Raw genomic sequence first — 25771 nt, 5'->3', positions numbered from 1 at the left:
TTTATTTATTTATTTATTGGCACACACACACACACACACACACACACACACACAGAAAGAGAGAGAGAGAGGGCAGGAAGTTGCAGAAGGAGAGGGAGAAGCAGGCTCCCCATTGAGTAGGGAACATGACTAAGGGCTCAATCCCAGGACCCCAGGATCACGACCCAAACTGAAGGCAAACACCTCACCTACTGAGCCACCCAGGCACCCTGTGACTCATCAAATTTAAATTTCTTCATGGACTAGCCCAAGAAAACTGTTGTTGTGTTAGGCAACCTGGCAAGGTTCCTGATAACGTGGCTTCAAAATGATCTGTTATTACATAGCACATATATAACTCACAATAAAGTTTTTTTGTAATTATGACTTCGCACAGAAACCACAGTGCTGCCATTGGAGAAAGTACCAAGCTGGCATCTGTGTTTTCTGTTCTAGGCCACTAAACAGGTAATCTTCCTGAAAGGACAGGATAATTTTAGTTTGAAATTTTTAAAGCTTCCTTAAAAAAATACTTTCAACCTAATAGGCTTAGGAACCATCTGAGAACCAACTTGATCATTTAGAAAGTAATATGGCTTGATCCAACGTAGCTGATTATATGGTCCTTCTATAATTATGTTTCACAGAGTCCTAATCACTGCATATGTCCCTCAAGAAGTAGTGTGGTGGCTCCACAGAACAGAAATGCATAATTAGCATTATTTAACTCAACCCCAGCACTACTGACATTTTGGGTCAGGTAACTCTTTGCTGTGTGAGGCCGTCCTGTGCACTGTGAGCTGGTTAGCAGCCTCCCTGGCCTCTTCCCACCTGCTACCAGTAGCACCATCATCTCCAGTTACGACAAACAAAAATTTCTGCAAACATCACCAAATGTCTCCTGGGGGTGGGGTGGGGGGACAAAATCTCCCAGGTTGAGAACCAGTGATTTAATTTAATGTTTCTTAATTTCATATGATAACAGAATAATTTTTTAAAACCATCTATGTATTATTACCACTTATTTGAGAGAAAGACAGAGAGAGAGAGAGAGAGAGAGAGAGAGAGAAAACACGGGAAAGGCAGAGGAAGAGAGAATCTCAAACAGACTCCCACCAAGCACAGAGCCAAACGCAGGACTCAGTATCAGGACCCCAAGATCATGACCTGAGCTGAAACCAAGAGTCAGATGTTTAACTGACGGAGCCATCCAGGAACCTTGAATTTATTTACTTTTCTAAGATATATTTATTTTTAGAGAGAGAGTGCACACAAGAGCAGGGGGAAGGGCAAAGGAAGAAGGACAGAGAGGATCTCAAGCCAACTCCCCACTGACTGGGAGGCTCTGTCACAAACCATGACCTGAGCTGAAACCAAGTCAGACACACAGCCAACTGAACCACCTAGGTGCCCCTAGAATTCATTTAGTCTCTCCCAATGTGTATATAATTTATAAATCAGGGGCCATTTTTATCAGAAGCAATGTTGCTTAAAAATAACAAACATTCTACTCTGATTGGGATACCAGTGAAACAGAGCTTTATAGTTAACTAAGCTCAGATTCTCGTGCAGAGGAAATTGCTCTACAGTCCCCTAGAGCAACACTTCTAAAGCTACATGTCCTAACATACCCATACAAAGGTAACATTCTATAAGACACACCAGTGAAGACATTAATTATAAGTTCTTTATATTAGAATAAGAAAAATAACATACAAGGTATCCAGGGAAATATTCAATACTGAATTTGATAAAACTTCCAAATAAAGCATAGCTGATAAGCAACCACACCTGGGACTAAACTTTTTTGAAGTAGCCCCCTGAATTTCTAATCTAGACATGATGAGTGGTCTGTTCAAATTCTTGACATGCACCACTACTGAGAAACTTTGTTTACAGAAACAGTAGACAAAAAATGGCAGATGATTTATTGCTTTGTCTTTTATGGTTGGAAACTCCCTTTTATATTAACTAGAATTTGGATAATTCGTTCTCTTGAAATTGAGAACCAAATGTACCACCATTCTTTAATTCTAATAGCCTTCCCTTTTCCCTTTTGATAGTGCATTGTTGAAACTTCTTGTGAAATGCAAGTTGACTTAAAATTCAAACATTCCATATCAAGTATTTCAGAAACAACGGTGAAGCAATCTCTGAAACACAGAGATTTTTTTCTTTAGGCTTAAATCCCTAAATTGTACACTAGATCGTACACTACAAATCACTAGAGAAGCATTTTAAGTATTGTTTTTCCAAAGCTGAATTCCAAGATGTTTTGAATTCTTAATCTTTGTCAGTACATGTTGACACATTTTCAAGCAGATCCCTAATTTTTTATTACGTTCATTCAAGTGCTCAAATGTCAATGAAGTAATCCAGTTATGAAACCAAGAGCTATACACTAAACCTGCACAGTTAAATTGTTTGCAAAATACTTTCGAATTCGTGACAAAAGTTTTCCTTTGGATCATCAATGCATTTAAATCTGAAACAACAAAAAATGGTATTGTGCTCATATTTTTTGTTATGTCTTGGACTTTATTGTAGTCACAATTTTGATATTTAATTTGAAATTCACAACTGCAAGAAAACATTCACCTATGGGCATTCCTTTGCAAATAAAATAATTTATTACTTGAATGTAAGATTGTCAGAATAAACTCTAGATGTAATGTATATTTTTAAGAAGCATTTCCATAATGTCTCATTTGCCTTAACTATTTCATTGCCAGCAGCGTCCCCCCGCCAACAACAAAGTTCTTCCAAATATTTCACTTCTGTGATTCTACATAGTATTGTTATCTAGCAGTTACTACTTACTATAGGTTCATCAATATTCAATAAACTCCTTTTCTGCAATAAAATGTCCTGGAGTGTGTTAATTAATTTCTTTTATCTGATATGTTGATCTGGTAGTCATATTTTTTTTGTCAGGTTTATTGGGGTACAATTTACAGAGTAAAATTCCCTCTTTTTTTTCTTTTCTTTTTTTCTTTTTCTTTCCTTCCTTAATGTCCATCACCCAGTTACCCCAGCTACTAGTAGTATTTTTGATAAGTTTCCTTTGCTATTCTGGTAACAAATAGAACCAAGAAAATGTCCATATAGGCTATTAAAATTGCAATTATGCAATAGTGAGCTTTTCTGACATTAGATATTAATTGTGTGTTCTTCCATTCCTAGCTTAAGTCTATTGATGAGATGTTAATCTAAAAATTTGGTTTCATATTTTGTTCTTCAATATGCCTCAAAAAGTTCAAATCTTTTTCTGGGTACAGTGAATATCTTTTGGTAAGGTGTTGATACAACTTCCTTGGAACTACTGATTCATTTGATAACATTTCCATACAAAGAGGTGTTTAGGCAAAGGATAGAAACACTACTGTGATTCACAAATCCAAGTTTGAGATCATTCTAATTATGTTGCCTAGTTTACAATCTTTTTCCTTTTAACCACTGTGTTTATCTTATAGTTCCCATAATTTTCTAGCTTTAGCAATAAATTCTCAGAGAAAGACATAACTAAATGTAAATATGTCTATGAATTAGAATAATTAATATTATAAAATGTCCATACTACTCAAAGCATTGTACAGATTCAGTACAATCCCTATTAAAATTCCAAAGGCATTTTTCACAGAATTGGAACAAACAGTCCTAAAATTTGTAAGAAACCACAACAGAATCCAGATAGCCCCAGCAATCTGAGACAAAGCAAAACTGGAGATATGCTCCCTGATTTCAAACAATATTACAAAAGCTAAACTAATCAAACCAGTATAGTATTGGCATAAAAGCAGACACACAGATCAAGAGGACAGAATAAGGAATCCAGAGATAAACCCTGTATATATGGTCAATTATTTTATTACAAAGGAGCCAAGAATATACAGTGCAGAAAGAACAGTGTGTTCAGTAAATGGTGCTGGGAAAACTGGACAGCCACATGCAAAAGAATGAAACTGGATCACCATCTAACATCATACACAAACCTGAATCAACATGGATTAAAGACTTGAACACAAAACCTGAAACAGAAAAACTCCTAGAAGAAAACATAAGTGGTAAACTCCTTGAGACTGGTCTTGGTGATGATTTTTTGGATTTAACACCAAAAACACAGGCAACAAAAGCTAAAATAAACAAGTGGGACTACATCAAATTGAAGACCTTCTGCGCAGTGAGGGAAATCATCAAAATGAAAAGGCAATCTACTGAAAGGGAGGAGATATTTGCAAATCATATATCTGATAAAGGATTAATATCCAAAATAGATAAGGAACTCATACAACTCAATAACAAAAAGTCAAAGGATCCAATTAGAAAATGGACAGAGGATCTGTATAGCTATTTTTCCAAAGAAGACAACAGGCACATGAAAATATGGTCAACATCACTAATCATCTGGGAAACGCAAACCAAACCACAATGAGGTATCATATGACACCTGTCAGACTGGCTCTTATCAAAAAAGACAAGAAATAATAGGTGTTGGCAAGGGTGTGGAGAAAAGGGAACCCTCCTACACTGCTGGTAGGAATGTAAACTGGTATGAGTACTAAGGAAAACAACATGAAGTTTCCTCAAAAAACTAAAAATAGAGCTACCATATGATCCAGGAAATTCACTACTAGATATCTATCTGAAGAAAACAAAAACACTAATTCAAAAAGATATATGTGCCCTTATGTTAACTGCAGCATTACTTACAATAGCCAAGATATGAAAGCAATCCCGAGTGTCCATTAAAGAAGATAAAGAAGATGTGGTGTGTGTGTGTGACTTTTCTCCACTTTTCATCACTTCCACCTGGTTCATCTCTCACCTGGATAGCCATCAAATTGGTCTACCTGTTTCAGCCCTTGCTTCTCAAAACTCTAATCTCTACACAGCAATTAGAGCAGTCCTTTTCAAAAATGTAACTCAGATGATAACACTTCTCTGCTTGAAGTCTGGCTATGGTTCTCCACTTTTCTCAGAGTAAAAGCTAATGTTCATACTATGGCTGGAAAGCCCCTTCATGATCGGCACCCTAGTTTCATTCACTCTACTATGGTCACATGAGTCTTCTCTTTTCTTCCTGTCTATACCAGGTATGCTCCTGCCTTAGGATACTTGTATTCACTTTCCTGCTGTCTGGAATGCTCATTTCCCCCCACCAGCACATCATTCACTCCTTCTCCTTCCATTCCTTACTCAAATGGCAACTTGTCAATGAGGCCCACTCTGATATCTCAGTTAATTCACAACTTCTTCCCTAGAACTCCCAATCTCCTTCACCCTACTCTCTTTTTTTCTCTAATACTTATCACCATCTAGCGTTCTCTGTAATTTACTCAGATACTGTGTTTATTATTGTCTCCTTCCACTAAAATGTAAGCTTCATGAGGGCAGTGATTTTGATCTGGATGGTTCAATAACGTATCTCTAGTACCTAGAACAGTTAATGCTACAGAGTGGGTAATCGGTGCATTTTTGCCGAATGACTGGATTCTTACAATCGTCTCTGTTCTTTCTTCAAATTATCTCACTCTAATTAAGCTCTTTGAGATTTATAGTAAATCTACCTTTTAAAAATTTTACTAAAATGTTATTCTTTTCTCCCTCTTTTTTCCAGAAGGAGAGAGGTCCTCGGTGTTGCCTAAGTCAAAACTACAGTGCTGCATAAGGGAGAATAAGAGAATTCTTAAGAATTCTTTATCTTCCCGGGGCACCTGGGTGGCTCAGTGGGTTAAAGCCTCTGCCTTCGGCTCAGGTCATGATCCCAGGGTCCTGGGATCGAGCCCCGCATCGGGCTCTCTGCTCATCAGGGAGCCTGCTTCCTCCTCTCTCTGCCTGCCTCTCCACCTACTTGTGATCTCTGCCTGTCAAAGAAATAAATAAAATCTTTAAAAAAAAAAAAAAGAATTATCTTCCCATGTAGCAGAGAATGGGAATTTGGTGGTAAAGCTAAACTACTGTCACCTTCCCAGGAAAGACTATCTTGACAGCTGTTATCAATCCAACTAAACAACAATGGAGGAAAGCCAGTATTATCTTTAAAGTAATTCATCGGGGCACCTGGGTGGCTTAGTCAGTTAAATGTCTGCTTTGGGCTCAAGTCATGATCCCAGGTCCTGGGATCCAGCCCTGTGTCCCTCCCTGCTCAGTGGGGAGCCTGCTTCTACCTCTCATCCCCCTTATACTCTCTCTTACTATCTCTCTCTCTCAAATAAATAAAATCTTTTTAAAGACTCATATTTGTATGATTCTTCTAATTATTTCAACTACAAATGTATTTAATAATAATAGAGTATATGTGAGTGTGTGTTACTAATCTGTATAAATACCTTAAGTTATCAAGCTCCTTCCATTTCTAAAAAAAATCTTTATCTCTACTAAGGGAAGTTGAAACAACATATAAAGCAAATCATGTACCTACTTTTTGTATCCTGCCATCTTCTTTTCTCAGTAATCACAAAATATCAAAATTATCTTTGGAATACTGGTTAACAGTAGATGACACTATATAATATAAACATAGAAGAAGCACAACAGTGCTTCCTTGTAATGTCTACAAGGAAAGGAAAGCTAAATGGAAAAAATAAGTAACAGTATTGTGATCAAAATTCATTTGTCATTTGATGATAACCAAATTTATATTTGACATTTATCATTAATGCCCAGCCAATTTGGGCTATATTTGAAATCTTAATTGAAACTGTTACTGTTTAATACATTGTTTTATAAAAGAGAACTCACCTGAGATTATATGTATCATAATCAATGGAAGACGTTGGCACTGCAGGGATCATGTAAAGAAATCCAAGATGTTCATTTTCACGTATTATTTTAATGATTTGCAAGGGATTACAAATGTTGGCTTTAATGACTTCTTCCCGGTCATGGAAAACGTACTTAGGGTACGCTGAGGAACTAGTCCCATAGAGACCTCTTCTTCCAATACCGGCATGGGACTGTTTAGCAGAGGGAGTGAACATCTCAGTAGAGGGCCGCTGGGTCTAAACAAAGCCAATTTTTTAAAATATGAATTTTTGCAAAAAACAAAGTATAAAAAAAAGATAAAGTATTAACCTCAAGCACTAGTTGCCATACTGTTTGACATGTTTGGGTTCAATGGCAAACATTTTTGAACAGAAAAATTCAAATTATTATAAGGTAGAGTTATATTCCTTCCCAGTACTCCTTATCCAGGTGTCCATCCCCTTTCTCAACCCCTCAGCATTGCTCCCATTGCCACCTTCTCTCCTTTAATTCTGTGTTTATTACATCAAAACACTACCAGCTCTCGGGGGTTCTCGGGAGCCCAGCACTCGACCTGCTCAGTTGCTTTGCATCCATCTTGACTATGGCCTCTCCCCTCAACCTCCTCACCTAGTTCTGAGGACCTTTATGCTTTTCAGTGAGTGAAATCTTAAACAGCCATTATTATGGCTCATAATAAAATCCTTTTTAGTGAATGTAAGGGGTGGTTACATTGAGTATTGGGGATCATTATATAATAATAGCCTTGCGACACCTGGGTGGCTCAGTTGGTTGGACAACTGCCTTCGGCTCAGGTCATGATCCCAGAGTCCCGGGATCGAGTCCCGCATCGGGCTCCCAACTCCACAGGGAGTCTGCTTCTCTCTCTGACCTTCTCCTCGCTCATGTTCTCTCTCACTGTCTCTCTCTCTCAAATAAATAAATAAAATCTTTTTAAAAAAATAGCCTTGCAGAAGCCTACATGCTTGTCTGCTCTGTAGACCAGTGCTTCTCACATTAAAATGTCCGTGTGAATTCCCTAGGTGTCCTGTTAAAATGCAGATTCTGTCATCAGTCTGGGGTGGAGCCTGAGATCCCTGAGATCCCTCATTTCTAACCTGCTCCCAGTTGCTGCGGATGCTGTGGACCACCACTGGAGCACCAAAGCTAAGTCCCCACCATGGTCACACACTTGAACTTTGCTCTAATCCCCCCGTTCCACTGTCTGTGCTCTCAGTGCCATTCACACTCCTTTGTTCCTCCCCCAGCAAACGCTGGGGCAGCATCATATATACCCCCTCCTCCCACAGAGAAGGTTGATAACCACATTTCAGGAAATTTGACACTAACTTCAACTGTTACTACCTGGTCCCACCAGTAGGGGAGCAACTGGCATCCTGACAAAAGAATCACCATGGCAGACCTGCTTTTTTGCATAACTGATGTAAATATATAAATGATACCTTTATTGCCCTCTGAGCATAACTAACAGAGGCTGCCATTTGTTTCTCACTGTCTTTTTTTTTTTTTTGAGATTTTATTTATTTGATAGAATAAGAACACACAAGCAGGGGGAGTGGCAGAGGGAGAGGGAGAAGCAGGCTCCCCACTGAGGACTTGATCCTAGGACCCTGGGATCATGACCCAAGCCAATGGCAGATGCTTAACTGACTGAGCCACCCAGGAGCGCTGGGGCTACCATTCTAAGAGAGACTGATAAGCACAATCCCTATGAAACAACATCCCCAGAAAGGTTGTATTCATAGATCCCATCTTTCTCCCTCATTAAATACACCCCAATGAATAGGAGTTTCAGATAAAAATCCTATGAAGTTTAGAGCTGAAGAAAATACATCTTTGAACTCAAAAGATACAATGTGCTTTTTCAACTTAATGGCCAGAGGCAGCAGCAACAACACTGTTTCCTTATATAAAAGAATAGGCCAAACCAGATACCCTTAAACCAGAGAAAATACACATTGCCTTCTCCCAATGTTTCAACAAGGGCTGAAGTCAACTTTAATATTTTTATGGGACTAGAGTATTAATATTTTTAACAGAAAATGCATGTATTTTCTTTATTAAACCCTTCAAAAGTTTTAGTGCCTTCTAAGTATAAGATTTCTTCAACAATAGGCCTATATATTTTCATCTGAGTTCTTATTTCCAGTTATGTAACTCAGTGCAAAGATATGATTCAATTTAAGCAGACTTCCAAGTTCAGATTTTGTGGGGGAGGTAGAAAAAGAGTGAAAGAAGTATGTATGTATGTATGTGTGTGTGTGTGTATTTACAGATTTTATTTATTTATTTGAAAGAGAGAGTGTACACACTCAAGCAGGCACATGAGTTGAGGGAGGGGCAAAGGGAGAGGGAGAAGCAGACTCCCCACTAAGCAGGAAGCCTAACACAGGGCTCCATCCCAGGACCCTGAGATCACGACCTGAGCCGAAGGCAGATGCTTAACCGAGTGAGCCACCCAGAAACCCCACGAAGCATTTATTTATAAAGTACGGAACACTCATAAAAGTAGTGTTGTCTACGCTGGATGTCCAGTCCAATTTGTTCAGTCAATCTTCCTTATTTACCAGAAGCGAAGCCTTCAACTGTCTTCTTTCATCTCCCAGGGAGTCCTCACTGGTATATTTCCCTTCTAGACTCGTTCTGAGAAATCAATATCCCCCCAAAATGACCCTCTTTTCAGAATAAATACCCTTTTCTTTTTATATGGAATATCCATTTCCTCTATGTTTCCCTATAACCCCTAACTCTTACTGAAGCATTCACTTAACTACAACTCCGACCAGGAATAACACACAATTTAACATTCCCTTTGAGCCCTCTCCCTTCATCCCAAATGTGCATAATTTCATTCCTCTCCTTTAAACTGAAGATCATGATGCTGACTTTATACCAAATAAACTAATTTATGGGCAATCAGAACTTCCTTGGCCCTACTTAAGATAGCTTGCTCTCCTTCCCTGTTTTAGAGAAACAAAATTAATTGAGGCTTTCTAATTTCATACAATTGATCATTTAATATTCTTTGAGGGTGCTCTCACCCACACCCACTTTGAGTCTCCTTCCATCAGCTTCTCAGACCCACCCTTCTCCCACCTGATCTGCCTTATTAACTTTCCATCCATCCCTCCAAGCCTAGTGCCCTTCCCTAGAGCGGCATTTCCTCCACTGACCCTTCCCTTCACCACCAGGGGCAAGCATTCCTTTCTATTCAGTTCGTCACAGTTTGTACTTTAAATGACCAACGAGAACTCGGACTGCACCTCACTGAGTCTGAGCGCTTACAGAGATTCTGCCGTCTTCAAGGTGGAACCTGTCTTCACCTGTTCCTCTCTGCTACTGTAGCCCAAAGCCTGAAAGACACTAGCACTGAAATGTTCAACGGGTCTCAAAGAATCCTCTCAAAAAGCTCGGAGAATTCTCAGCTCTGTTGGCATTTTTACCATGAGTGTGTCCACATTTTCTTCTGCTTCTATTCCTCTGTTTAATTATCCACAGCTATTTACAGAGAGCTGTGCTCTTGGTGATTTCTCCCCAGAGCTACTACACACTTACTCCTTTCAAGGCAGCATGCCACTCTACAGCTCGCCAATCACAGAAGCTGTCTTTCTAGCTGGGTTAGTTTCTATTTTATTGCCTTCACCAAGGTCTTCAAAGGTTGTCATTCTGGATAATAATGATGTAAACTTCACAAAAGGTAAAATAAAATTCAAAACACTATTATGTCTTCTTTAATATGCAAGACAAGATCAGAGGACACTGAACAGATGGTGCAAGTTTTCCTTTATGATTTTCCTCTACTGCCTAAATTTTCCTGGAAGAAGAACTGAGAAGTACGGTATTCCCCAAACACATTGTGCAAACCTGAGAGAGAAGAATTTTGCAACTATTCTTATGAATTATAAGAATGTTAGCAATGTCATAGGAAACTAAAATTAGAGTGAAAGGCTCAATTAAGTTCTTTAATAATATACCTTTATTTTCTTTGCCGCAGGATCTTGGTGCTCAGGATACTGAGTAGATACTTTGGCAGAACCTCTTCCTTCACTGCTTCTTGGAGATTTTGTGATTCCAGAAGTGAGTAACTGAAGTCGGTTCTGCTCATATATGTATTCTGGCCTCTTACGATCTTGGTACGCTTTTAGCACTGGCTTTTGGGAATAAAGAGACATGTTAATCTTTTTAATATTAACATAAGCTTGTCTTATTCTTTGGACTCTATTCCTGTTGGAAACTGATCTTCCTGGACTAAATTCCTATCGAAGTCACAAACATTGTGGTATTATCATCATGGTCTGGCCACAGTCTATCACTACACTAAGACTTTTCTATTTGGTGTCTATCGATTCTGTCCCTTAATGACCAATGAGTACTTCTAGGAGTAAGGTTCCGACAGAAAAGGCTCAGAAGCATGAAATCACATATGCAATAATTGGGCATTACAAGCCCCCACCATTCACTACAATAGTTATTGTGAGAAGGACTGCACAATCCTCACACTCTACCCAAAAGTCATTAATCAATTTCATAGCTACAACTGATTGAACTTCAGATTAAGGCAATTAAAATCCAGCATTCAACATGATACACTATGCAAGGAATTCACCATAATGGCTTTACATTTCTAAGCATCATGAGTTTAGCATGATAGCTAATCTCTTACAACTAGAGTGAGAAAAAAATGGAGTAAGCATAGGAATCAGCTGTTTAAATTACATTTGGTTTTGGCTAAAAATCCCTCTTGAGCCATTCACTGAAGAACGGGAAAAAAACTACATAAATGGAGGCGGGAGGATCTCAGCTATATAGCAGTGTAGAAAAGAAACACAGACCAGACCATAAGGTAAGAAGGGGGAGAAAAGCTTCTGCACAGCGGGTGAAACCGTCTACAAAGTGAGAAGGCAATCTACCAAGTGGAAGAAAGCATTTGCAAATAATATAGTGATGGGGGTTAAGACACAAAATATATAGAGAACTCATACAACTCAACAGCAAAAAACAAAATAATCCAATTTTTAAAATGGGCAGAGGACCTCTATAGACACTTTTCCCAAAGAAGACATACAGATGGCCAGCAAGTATATGAGAAGATGCTCAACATCACTAATCATCAGAGAAATGCAAATCAAAGCCACAATGAGATACCACCTTACACCTGTCAGAATGGCTGTTAACAAAAAGATAAGAAACAAGTGTTTGTGAGAATGTGGAGAAAAGGGAACCCCCATCAACATTTAATATACACAGTTCATAGATTTTTACCTTGTGTATTATAACAAAGTCTTGCATCTGTATTTTTACCACTTTTGTCTTTTAACCTTCAACTAGCTTTATAAATAAGTGATAAATCCACCACATTTACATTAGATTGTTCTGAATTTTACTATATATTCACCTTTAGCAGTGAGATTTATATTTTCATGTTTTCCTGTTACTAATTATAGTGCCTTTTCATTTCAGCTTCAAGAATTCCTTTCAATTTACTTTTAAATAAAGCAACAAGCGTATATGTATATATAAAGAGAGAAAGAAAGCAAATATGGCAAAAAATTAACAATTTTTGAATCTAGGTAGATGGTACATAAGTATTCATTTTACTATTATTTCAACTTTTTGTATATTTGAAACTTCTTATAGTAAAACACTGGGAGAAATTGAATTTTTCAAATAAACTGGCAAAAATACAAAAAATTAGATAATTGTTTATTCTTGTAGATGATTTTGTTGTTTACCTAAAACACTTGAGAAAATAAACAAAAAGCTAGCACAAAATTAGCATCCAGATATAAAACCTGTTTATAAATTTATTAAGTAAGTAAGTAACACTCATGGTCATGGAAGAAAAAGCAAACAAATAAAATTCTATTTTGTTCTTTACTTGAAAAATTAATTACAATAAAAGTCAATTTTAAGTTAACCTATAAACTTAATATGATCCTGATAGGATGTCTTAGAGATTAGACAATCTGACCCTAAATTTAATACATAAAAATCAATTAAAAAGAATAGCCACAAAAGTTCTGGGTGGGGAGAAGAGTCATCAATGAACACCAGCTCTGCCAGATATTAAAATGTTTTACAACTACAAGGGGGCGCCTGGGTGGCTCAGTGGGTTAAAGACTGCCTTCGGCTCAGGTCATGATCCCACTGCCTTCGGCTCAGGTCATGATCCCAGGGTCCTGGAATCGAGCCCCACATCAGGCTCTCTGCTCTGCAGGGAGCCTGCTTCCTCCTCTCTCTCTCTCTCTGCCTGCCTCTCTGCCTACTTGTGACCTCTGTCTGTCAAATAAATAAATAAAATCTTTAAAAAAAATGTTTTACAACTACAATAATTAAGACTATGTATTCTGGACACATGAATAGGAAAACAGATCAATGAATCAGAATAGAAAGTCCAGTAATGGATTCCAAAATATTAAAGGGAACTGAATCTATAATAAAGGTGATAATTTTAGGAAAATTATATTATTCAGTAATTAATAATGAAATAGCTGGGTAACTGTTAGGAAAAAAGTTGGATCCTCTCATTCATTTCACTGGGAAAAATTCTGAATAGATCAAAGATCTAAATTTAAAATAACAAAAATAATAAAAACAATCCTGAAGTAATTTTCAAAGAGAAGTATCTATGACATCACTAGATAATTTTATCTCTAAAGTCTTGCTAAATGGAGTACCTATGTATTACACAATACTCAGAAGATATAAATTAATCAATTACATTAAAATTAGGAAAACTTGAAATTTTTATCATGCCTACAACAGATAAGGTCTTATTTCCTAATATATGAAGCACTCATGCAAATCAATAAGAAAAATACCAACAACCCAATTAGAAAATAAGACATGAAGATTCATATATGTCACAGACAGAAAAACAATAACTCCTAAACATATGGAGAGATGTTCAACCTTATTCAAAAAAGAAATTTAAATTAAAACTACTCTGAGATAGCATTTTTTTCTACTACTGAAGCAACATTTACTAACCAAAATTACAAACGTACATGTGTTTTGAGTTGGCAATCCCATCTCTAGAAAGTCTGCCTACAGATAGATCACATGTATGAGGTGACAGATGTCCAAGATTATTCACTGTAACACTGTTGTCATAAAAATATATTTTAAAAACCTAATCTATAAATTTGGCTCTTGCTAAATAAGTTATGGCATATTCATCTGTGATACGATATTATGATCTATGAAGAAAATTGGTATTAAAAAACTTTTTGGGGGCGCCTGGGTGGCTCAGTGGGTTAAAGCCTCTGTTTTCAGCTCAGGTCCTGATATGAGGGTCCTAATCTCAGCAGGGAGCCTGCTTCTTCCTCTCTATCTGCCTGTCTCTCTGCATACTTGTGATCTCAGCCTGTCAAAATAAATAAATAAAATATTTAAAACAAAAACCTTTTGAACTGAAATGAAATGATCTCCAGGCTATGTATTAAATGAAGAAAGCAAGGGGCAGGAAAGTTTGTTTAGCATGCTAGTTTTAGGGTTATACGGCATAATACATCTCTGAAAGCATACATAACATATGCTTTTCATTTGACTGGTTGCCTCTAAAGAAGGAACCTGGATGGATGAGGGACAGTGGAAGAAAAAATAGACTTTAACTGTGCAACTTCTGTACATTTTAAAATGAATTACTTATCTAAGAAGGACAAATTTTAAATTTTATATGGAAGGATAACTATCTAAAACAGAGAATATACACAAAATAGGAATAGTGAGGAAGCAGTTGCCTTCTACTTATCAAAATTATGTTAAAAAACCACTGTGACCAAAACAATGTGGCTAGATCAGTAGAAAGAAGAATCAAGAATCTGTAAGTAAGTCTCAAAGGATATGAGAATTTTATACATGATAAAGGTGATGTTTTAATTTAGTAGGAAAAACGTGGTGCTTACAAAACATTTCGAAGAAAGTGAAATTAGTCCCTTTCCTCACATCAAATTTAAAAGTTCACATGAATGAAAGCTTTAAACGTAAAGCATAAAAATAAAGAATTGTAAAATGGGAGAAAATGTGGGGAAATGCTGTCAACAGAATGAGTATAAAATGGTGGTCAATGGAGAGAAAACAAAAGCCAATACAAACAGAACGCTGCAATTCGGATAAGAACAGGACCCATTAACACAAGTCACATGGAAAGATGATTAGCAGCAGCCCATGTGAGGATGCAGTTTCAGCCTTCCCAATCAGGCAAAAAAAAAAAAAAAAGCTAGAAGATGGTGCAGGAAAACCTACGAAAGGGTAAAAGTGAAATTTAATTTAGGCTGCACATAAGCACCGGTTTGGGAAACTGGTCCCCAAGTAAAATGTGTTTGAATCAAATCAAATTACATAGATATACTTTTTGCTCTTCAGCTCCACAAAACCAATCATGGAACTCTATCCCAAAAGAATCTAAGCACCAGTTGGGATGGATAATACAATGATTTTGCTGAACTACTGTAAATATTTGCAGAACAAACTTGCCAAAAGAGAATGAATGAATAAATTATGGACTATTCATGCAATGTGAGATAGGCAACTATTAAAAAGAATGTTACAGAAATATCATCTGAAGGGCCTCTGGGTGGCTCAGTCGGTTAAGCCTCTGACTCTTGATTTTGGCTCAGGTCATTATCTCAGGGTCATGATATTGCGCCTGGTGTCAGATTCCAGGCTGGGTATGGAGCCTGCTTGGGACTCTCTTTTTCTCTCTCTCCACACCTGTACCAACCCCACCACCTACTCCCTGCCACACACTCGCACTCTCTCTAAAAAAAGAAATAAAGAAATATCATCTGACCTCGAAGAATGTATATTTAGGTGTAAAGAGCAACATGTAGAGTACTATATTTATATTTATAATATGTTTTAGGACAAATGTCCAGAAGTCTAAATATGTATTTTGTGTGTGTTCATCCATTTGTATAAAACTGAACGTGGGGAAAAGCAAGAAGTGATATACACTAGGTTGTTGTTATCTGTAAATACCATAGACAAAGGGTTCAGAGAGGGGAGAATTGTTAGGGGGAAATGTGGAAGAAGAACAGAAAAGGGAAAGGGAGGGAGAGGGAGGAAGGGAGAGAAAGGAGGAATGAGGGGGAAGGGGTAGGAAGAGGAGAAGAGGAAAATGAAGGGGAGGAAGAGAAAGGGTAACAATCATAAGAAGAACATACCACAGTATTAACTCTATACAAACCAAACTCCAGATACCTGTACACAAGAAATCCATCACTTGAAAACAAAGCTACTTTCTCTCTGCATGATGGAAATTCAGGTCATTTTCACTTTATTCCTTATTATTTTTAGTACTGTATGAATTACCATATTTATGAATTAGTATATTGCTCTAGTCATCTATTATTAGTACCTAACAAACAGCCCCAAACTTAATAACTTAAAAAACACCTCCATTTATATTGCTCAAAAATCTACAGTTTAGGCAGAACTCACTGGGGACAGCTTGCCTCTGCTCTTCAGAGCATCAGCTAAGACAGCACAAAGGTTGGGGACTGGAACCAGCCGATGGCTCGTCCATTCACATGTGTGGCAGGTGATATGGGCTATAGTCAGGGACTTGTTCAGATGACATCTTAAGAAGAACTTTGTAGTCAAACAAACTTACGTAGTCTTGCCATTTGTTTCCACCACATTCCCTGTATTATTTTCTTAATAACATCTATCATTACATGATATTATTCAATCTATTTATTTAGGGTTACTAGCATGTCAATAGGAATCTTGTCTGCTTTGTTCATTGCTATATTCCCAGAGCATGGCCCAAAGCCTGGCGCATAGTGGGTACATAATAAATATTCAATATACACAAATTAGTTGCACTGAAGACAAATAGAACAACTTTAATCATAAAGGGTTAATGGCACACTTTTGCCAAGTGAAGGTAAATATGTTACAAAGAAATAAATGTGAAAGGTTTCAAAGTCCATGGGAGAAAAAGAATAGGTAGACCCTGATGCCCCACACATGTAATGCAGGCACATAGAATGAACTACCTAAAAGAGACAACAGAGGTCAGTGCCATAAGGTAACCTAAAAATAAAAATAACAGATCAGAACTATGGATGCTCAAGAATGTTTTCCTTCAAAAGGAATGAATACTGAAGTTTGAGAAACAATGGAGTAAGGATTAATATTCATAATACATATTTTTTTTCAAAACTCCTAAACTGACAGGGGAAAAGGTAAGCAATCTGATTTTTAAAAATATTTTATTTATTTATTTGACAGAGAGGGAGAGAGATCACAAGTAGGCAGAGAGAGAGAGAGGGAAGCAGGCTCCCTGCTGAACAAAGAGCCCAATTCAGGACTTGATCCCAGAACCCTGAAATCATGACCTGAGTTGAAGGCAGAAGCTTAACCCACTGAGCCACCCAGGCGCCCGCAATCTGATTTTTTTCTAAGATTTTCTTTTTAGGGACGCCTGGGTGGCTCAATTGGTTAGGCAGCTGCCTTCGGCTCAGGTCATGATCCCAGAGTCCTGGGATCAAGTCCCACATCGGTCTCCTTGCTCGGCAGGGAGCCTGCTTCTCTCTCTGCCTCTGCCTGCCATTCTGTCTGCCTGTGCTCGCTCTCTCTCCCTGTCTCTCTCTGACAAATAAATAAAATCTTTAAAAAAAAAAAAAAAGATTTTCTTTTTAAGCACTCTCTTCACGCAAACTGGGCCTGAACTCGCACCCCCAAGATCAAGAGTGGCATGCTCCACCCACTGCACCAGCCAGGTGCCCAATAATCTAATGTTAAAGTGGGAAAGGTTATTAACAGAAGCCACAAAATAGTAATATGCCAATAAGTGAGTGAAAATATACTTCGCTAATAAGATGAAAATTACAACAATGTGATGCCATTTTAACCTATCAGTCTAGCAAAAATAAAAGAACTGAGCGTCAGGTTTGGCGAAGATGTGGGCCAAATGGGCCCTCTTCTACACTGTACGTAGAAAGGTAACCTGGTTAAACCTCGATTGCAACTGAGCAATATTTTTCTTTTTTCTTTTTTCTTTTTTTTTAAATATTTTATTTATTTATTTGACAGAGATCACAAGTAGACAGAGAGGCAGGCAGAGAGAGAGAGAGAGGGAAGCAGGCTCCCTGCTGAGCAGAGAGCCTGATGCGGGACTTGATCCCAGGACCCTGAGATCACGGCCTGCGCTGAAGGCAGCGGCCCAACCCATTGAGCCACCCAGGCGCCCCCTGAGCAATATTTTTCAAAATGAAAAATGTACTTCAGAAGTCCAAGAACTATACAATGACACTTCTAGGAATCTATCTTTATATGTACAAAAGCAAGGCCATTCGATGCAGCATTATCTGTAACCACAAAACAAAAACAATAACAAAACAAATAGCAAATAAGCTGGACTCCCATCAAGAGGGCACCAGTTAATGGATATACAGTATGGCACACCCATGCAACAATATGGTGCCACTGTTAGAAAAGATAGCTCATTATGCATGCATTAGAAAAAGTTCTGTATGTGTATTTCACTTTGAAAATCGGTACATATTGCATAATCCTATTTTTAATTTTTAATTTTTTATTAATGTATAATGTATTATTAGCCCCAGGGGTACAGGTCTGTGAATTGCCAGGTTTACGCATTTCACAGCACTCACCATAGCACATACCTTCCCCAATATCCATAACCCAACCACCCTGCATAATCTTATTTTAAAGTTATATATGTCTATACAGACACACACACACACACACACACACTTGAAAAAACATATAAACAGCCTAAAGCGCAAACACTAACAATAGTAAGTAATATCCCAGGGTGCAACTGATAACCTTCACTTCTCACTTCATGCACATTCACTGCTCCTTTCCATGGATTTAGAATTATCCAAGAGCACAAATGGATTCTTAAAATTAAGTATTTCCAGACATGCACAAAAACTTTCATTTATTACTTTATTACTTTAGAAGTAATAAATGGATATATGTATAGAACCTATATATTACTCTTCCTAATATCTCAAAGAGCCTTACAACTTAAGACAATTATCTGTACTGTACATAATTCTAGAGAGAATTTATCTGCTAGAAAACTTTGTTCACCACTGTATCTCCCATCTTGAATAGTGCCTACAGCTAATTTTGTTTTGTTGTTGTTTTAATAAATGTTTACAGTGTTTACAGCTTCAAAAGGCTTAACTTTTGGGTTTTCATTCCTTCTTTGTTAATTAAGAGTCTGGAAATGACCAGTTCTATAGGAATTTTTCAACCTCCTGTGTAGCCAAAAGTGGCTAAAATGCTGGTTTTTGAACTTACCAGAGGCTCTAGTTTTATAGGCTGCTGTCGTTTTCTTGTTTTTTCTTGTGCTTTTGTATTGTGCTTAAATGTCAGGAATTGTGTGTCAAATTCATTTTCGGTGGGTACTACAAAACTCAGTCTTCCCTTTGCTGCTATACTGTTCAGTCTTGCAAGGGTAGGGTTTTCCACCTGCTCTTCAATATTTTTTAGTTTGACATCCTCCTCTGGGGTGTGAAAAGCCATTCTCACTCCTGGAAAGACAGGGTCTGCAAAAGAAAAATTAAAGGTAGAGCAAAAGAACTGTGGAAGTGGGACTCATGGATTTGACTTAAGAACTAGGGAATGCTGAATTTGCTCACCCCGAAAGAAAACCCACAAAGTTACCCATTTCTTCCAAACTAAGGACTTGAATCAGAGAAATGAAAATGGCTGGTCTTCAAGTAGCTGGGGTGGGATCCAGGAATTTGCATTTCTTTTTTTTTTTTTAATTTTTATCTATTTTTAAAATTTCTTTTCAGTGTTCCAGAATTCACTATTTATGCACCACACCCAGTGCTCCATGCAATAAGTGCCCTCCATAATACCCACCACCAGGCTCACCCAACATCCCCCCTCCAAAATCCTCAGATTGTTTTTCAGAGTCCCATGGTTCATCTCCCCCTGAAAAACCCAACTTTTGTATCAATATGGACAGGACTGGAGGAGATTATGCTGAGTGAAATAAGTCAAGCACAGAGAGTCAATTATCACATGGTTTTGCTTATTTGTGGAGCATAAGAAATAACACGGAGGACATGGGGAAATGGAGGGAAGGAATTTGCATTTCTAACAAGTTCTTAGATGCTGCAGATGCCACTGATTAGGGGTCATACTGGTCTAGATTTCAAAGGAAGAAAAGAATTGCAATTGATATTGAGATGCTTTTCATGCTGTGCATGCAAAATATCTTCAGGGGAGCTTGTTCATGTGCAGGTAATTTTAATGCAGGCAACCTGAGCCTAGGTACTCTAAAACCAAAAACCCAAACCCAAAACCCAAACAAGAAACAACCAAAGGGAAAAATAGGAGTTGACGACTAAATCTTAAAACACTGCTCCTGGAGCTTTCATATGCATGAGAAAATTGTTAAAATGCACATTCTGATTCATGACACTAGAACTAGGAGCCTAGTAGTGGTCTTGCATCCTCACCACCACGCCCACCCCACCAGACAGGTGGAGATACTTTCCTTCAAAGCAGTACCATAGCACATACGGCCTTGAAACAGGTGTCAGCAGGCCGAGGTTTTAGTCTAGATCTGTGCTGGCTCATCAGAATCTCCTATGCAATTTTAATTTTCCAAGTAGCCATATTAAAAAAAAAAAAAAGAAAAGAAACTGGTGAAGTAAATTTTTAATAATGTGCTTTATTTAACGTATCCAAAATATTCTCATTTCAACATGTAATTAATATAAAACTTATAAATGTTTTATTTCATTGTTCGGTACATCTTAGACTTCACATTTAGAGAAGACTCAACTCAGACTCGCCACTTAACGGCCACTGACTACCATATCGAGCAGATCTTGGACAAGTCTCCTGAAACATCTATTCATCACTTTCCAGCCCTCTAAAAGGATAAGTAGGTAGTAAAGGGCCACTTTCTCTGCTTCTCTGAGCCTTATCCTATGCGCTCCGAAAGCCAAGCGGACTTTGGAAGTCGGAGTCTGGCCCCACAGCTCTATTCCTCAGCACTCACCAAGTCAGCCGAGGTGGCTGTAGCGACAGCCGCCGCTGCCGAGGGTCTCCAGAGACAGCAAAGCCAGGGCTGTTAGTAGAAAGTTGACTGTAGCCGTCCGGAATGTTTGCTGTTGCCTAGCAGCCACCAGGCCTCTACAGACGTGCAATGCGCCTGTGCGCGACCTGTCGCCACGGCAACGCCTCAGCCAACCGCAGCTCTGAGTCCCTGAGCCCGCCGGCCAATTGAGCCAATCAATGCCTCCGAAATATTCTTACGCCGCTGGTTGGTGGAGAACACCCACTCCACCTGCGTGGTCGCCCCTCTGCGCAGGCAATTGAACACTGCTTGGGCTGCCGGCAGAACGGTCAAAGGAGGTGGCCCGCTCTTCATTTTTGCGGGAATCTTTTGTTTCTTTTCATGAGGCACGAGACTGACCTGACGGTTCCTTTAATCTAACTTTTCCTAAGTTAGAAGAATCAAGAATCTCCGGAGAGGGAAGTGCCTTGTGCAGACAGTTCGAGTTCCGCTCTCGAAAGGGGCAGGGGAGTGGCCGTCCAGCATCTCTGGCCCACCCACCGGCCTCCTCCCCGGAGCGTCTATGGGTCAAGGAACGTGGGCTGTTCTTCCCCTCAAACTCCGCCGTGACCTTTCAAGGAATGTTCTTTTCCACCTGGAGAGTAACCTAGTGTCAGGCACAGCAGGAGCGCATGTTACTTAGTCCCGCGCTCTACGTACCAACGCAGACTCTGGATCTTGTTCTGGCATTTAGGGCCACCTAATTAAGTCCCTGAAAGATTGCTGCTAATGCTTTGTGGGGGTGACCCCTCCGAAGCCCGATCCAGGTTACTTTCTGAAGATGTCTTATCCCAGTTGGTGATAGGGGCAGCGGCACTTTCACCTGCCTTGAGGAAATGTTACACCAGATGGAAGAGTCCTGGTTTTCAGCCTCCGTCCAAAATGAGTGATCACAGCTGGAACTTACCGTCTTTTGTGCTTTTTGCCCCGCCCCCCCCACCATTTTTTTTTTTTTAACCTTGATATTTGTTTCTTGCTTTGAATCCCAACCGTATCTGAAGTGCTTATCTCATACAACCTGCATTTTCTCAATCTTAGCGTATCCAGGTAGGTACTTTACATGCTAGATACAGGGTAGGGAATCACGTATCAATAGAACTGAGATGGAGATTGCAGACCACTTAATCCAGCTCCTCCGTTTGATTAATAAGGACTAAGACCCAGAGAGAGCAAGTGATTTACTCCAGGTGAGACAGCTAGTCATGGCAGAGACAAGACTTAGAATACAGTTCTCCTAATCCCTAACCAGATACAGGAAACAGCAAGGGAGTAACTTCAGTTTAGAAACAAATAAAAAGCACCTCAAATAGTAATTCACAAGAGATGAAAGTTACACACAAAACCAATCAGAGCCAATAAAATATAATAATTTATACAAACTAGTAATAAAAAAATTTAAAGCCAACCCAATACATCAAAACATAAAATTAGAATATACAGCGTTAGATACATTTATAAAATGATTTTCATTTCAGATGTGCAATGAATATTCTTTTTTTAAAGGAAGAATAGAATTTATTTTATTTTTTAAGATTTTATTTATTTATTTGAAAGACAGAGATCACCAGTAGGCAGAAAGGCAGGCAGAGAGAGAGGAAGGGAAGCAGGTTCCCTGCTGAGCAGAAAGCCCGTCCCAGGACGCTGGGATCATGACCTGAGCCGAAGGCAGAGGCTTTAACCCACTGAGCCACCCAGGCGCCCCTGCAATGGATCTTCTAATCGGTTCCCTTCAACATTTATGTAGTCGAGATGATGGCCATTGCTTCTCAGCCCCAGAATTTTTTTTTTTTTTAAGTTGATGAAGGTGATTGTATTCTAATGTTACCTTATGCAGCTGAAAACACTCTAAGAGCCAAGGAAAGTGAGAGCTGGAAGACATTGACACACAGAGTTTAGTAAGGGTATTGCTATATTAGAAGCTACTTATCAAAACTTTCCAAGGTTATTTTTTAATGTGGTGAGATACCTTTATTATCAACTTAATATTTACTAAATTAGTGCAGATGAGAATTTTATGTATATCCTGTTAACTTTTTTCATAGTTACTATAAATAATAATCATTACAATTTACTGGATGCTCTCTATGTGCCAAGTATTATGTTAGGTACTTTGCATTTGTTCTCTCAAATAATTCCAATGAGCCTGAAATTTTCATGTCATAGCTGAAGAACTAGGCTATGAAAGATTTACAAGAACTAGGTTACAAAAGGTCACATCTTTAACAATGAAAGTGGTTAAAATTTATTGAGCATTCAGTTTAAGATTTATATTCTGGGTGCTTTGTGAAGTACTTATCACCATTATACTAATCATTGCAACAGCTTAATATGATTTTAGTATTATTGTACCTATTTCATTAATAGGGAAATTGATGTTTAAAAACATTAGGTGACTTACCCAAATCACTCCAGAGGCAGTAAGTGACCGAGGTGAGATACAAATTCAGATCTATCAACTTAAATAGTTAAATTTCTGAAAGATTGTGGAGCAAGAATATTGAGTCAGGGAATTCTTCTCCTGGCTCTATGGTGGACAATATTCTGAAAAATTCCTAAAGCAAAACACTCATATATTTGGATCAATTCCAAGGCACAGTATTTTAACTGTACTACAGAGATTACAGAAATAAGGGAAACCTCGAGGGTAAAAACAACAACAACAATAATAAAAAAAAAAAAACCACAATGAAATGAAAACAGAAGTAGAAAGGAAGCTGCATCACTGAGGACTGTGGTGATTTGAAGAAATAAAAGTAGAGCAAGGGTAGCAGGGCTGGTGCTGCGATGGAATCCTGGATCTGAGCAGAGCACTCTTGTTTATCTCCCCTGCTTTCAAACCACTGCTCACTAACTCTCAAGGAGTAGGATGCCTTTGGCCTTAAAGTCAGGATGCTGCGGGCACCTGGGTGGCTCAGTGGGTTAAGCCTCAGGTCATGATCTCAGGGTCCTGGGGACCACATCAGGCTCTCTGCTCAACAGGGAGCTTGCTTCCTCTCTCTCTGTCTCTCTGCCTGCCTCTCTGCCTACTTGTGATCTCTGTCAAATAAATAAATAAAATCTTTAAAAAAATTAAAAAGTCAGGATGTTTTCCACAACCTTATAAAACCACCCAGTAGAAAAGCAATTTCTCTGAAGTTTTGAATTTGAGCATACTTCTTGTATCAGTCAATCTGTCTTTCAGAATTTTTAGATCAAACACATGTAAAAGGAGACAGACACATGGTAGTGCTTTATACACAGTAACAAGTCTTTTTTTTTTTTTTTTTTATTCTCTTAATAAGCAGGAAGTTAGGGGCCAGGTAGCTCCGAAAAGGTTTGGTTGAAACTCTAAGACCAGATGATGACCAGTGATGATGCCAAAGAAGCAAGGAGAAAGATCCTGATAGTATGCCAGCCCAGCGCTTCAGGAGGGGTGGAGGAAATATCCCAGCTCTAGTATCTGGTCTCTGAGTGACCTTTGGGGAGTGCGGAATACAGCATAGAGGATCTGGACAGGTTGTTTTATTCATTTGAGGACCTGATTGGTGGTCCTGTGCAAGTTCAGTTACAAACATCTACCTGGTATATAGGAACGTTGCTGTACACAGCAAACACAGCCTGGAGTTCACAGTGAGAAACAGCAGGCCTAGAAAGAAACAGGCTTTATTATAGTGAGGTGGGGAGAGTTGAAAGCCAGGAGCCATGTGGCTTTCCAAGGATTCATCATTGGGTCTGTGAGCACAATTCTAATGTCACATTCTACTAGTTTCCCCAGATAGCCTTATCATCCCTAACAGATCCCTCCTTGTTTATTTGTAACCTAATATTAGACTTCTAGTTATTCAATAATGCTTTTATTGCTAAATTGTAGTTATAGTAGACACTCATAAAAACACATTACTGTCTTAATTTTCGGAGCTTATAAAAAGCCAGCTTGCCATCTTGTTTTTATTGTTCCAAATATTCTCTAATAGCTTGTGATAGAGAATCCTGGGCTTAAAATTCTGGGTTGATAATCCCATTTACAACTAAATTTCAGAGAGGTAAATTTACTCTCCCAAGGGCATACAGCCAACAAATTGCCAAATAAATGGGAATACAGTCTCCATATGACCCAGGCATCAATTCCTAAGTATTTCCCAAGAGAAATGAAAGACTTGTATGTGAATGTTCCTAGCAACTTTATCTGTAATAGCCAAAGCCTAGAAAGCAATCCAAATGTCTACCAGCTGCTGAGTAGATAGGCAAATTTTGATATGTCCATACCTTGGAATACTACCCAGCAATAGAAAGGAACAAACTAATGTATTCAACACTCATTGAGTTTGACAAACATTATACTGAGCAAAACAAGCCAGACACAAAAGGGTACCTATTGTCTTACAATTACATGAATCTCCAGGAAAAATAAATCTAATTTATAGTGACGGGAAATAGATCAGTTGTTGCCTGGAGCTAGGACTGGGGTATAGGCTTGGTAATGGGGACAAAGAAATTTTTTGGAGTGATGGAAATGTTTTATATCTTGGTTATTTGGGCAGTTGCAGGGGTGTATAAGCTCGTCAAAACTCATGGAACAGTAAATCTTAGAATGTGTGCATTTTATTGTATGTAAATTATAAGTCAATAAAATTGAATTACAAATTATATGCTAGTGTTACATTTCAAAAGCTCAAGTAAGGCTTTCTAGATATACAGATTTCCAGGCTTCACACCAGACCTGGTTTATGAGAATCTTAGTAATTGGCATCCAAATGCTTAAAAATCCCTATAGATGAATCAAATGAATGTGTTTGTTTAAGAATCATATCTGCCAGTGAAAATGTATGAAGATTAAAAGAGTTCAATTACATTAAATTAAATAGTCAGGTCTTAAACAGTTTGCATAACATGATCATATTTCTATAAGCACAGAATGTATATCAGCAACTATCTGGAATCTAGACATAAATGTTTATGAGATTCACAGGTATTTTCTGTTATGCC

At 38.4% G+C, this 25771-nt stretch overlaps 1 protein-coding gene across 2 annotated transcripts in view; it reads right to left on the bottom strand.

Moving 5' to 3' along the window:
- The window catches only part of DNAH6 (dynein axonemal heavy chain 6), a 222672-nt gene extending 201747 nt beyond the window's left edge, over positions 1-20925 (bottom strand). The window contains exons 1-4 of one of the 2 annotated variants that reach the window (XM_045079084.1): positions 20750-20925; positions 19030-19277; positions 10719-10895; positions 6721-6980 (exon numbers count right to left, since the gene is read on the bottom strand). In XM_045079084.1, coding sequence (XP_044935019.1) covers positions 6721-6980; positions 10719-10895; positions 19030-19254 — 662 coding nt within the window. In that variant the 5' untranslated portion in view covers positions 19255-19277; positions 20750-20925. The remainder of the gene's footprint in view (positions 1-6720; positions 6981-10718; positions 10896-19029; positions 19278-20749) is intronic. The other variant, XM_004742302.3, reaches the window with a different exon arrangement.
- Positions 20926-25771: the final 4846 nt, after the last annotated feature.

Source organism: Mustela putorius, unplaced genomic scaffold (assembly GCF_011764305.1).
Source record: "Mustela putorius furo isolate JIRA1106 unplaced genomic scaffold, ASM1176430v1.1 tig00000281_pilon_pilon_pilon, whole genome shotgun sequence".
Lineage (NCBI taxonomy): Eukaryota > Metazoa > Chordata > Mammalia > Carnivora > Mustelidae > Mustela > Mustela putorius.
Note: the sequence above shows the minus strand (reverse complement) of the source record. Positions and strands in the feature narration are given on the sequence as shown.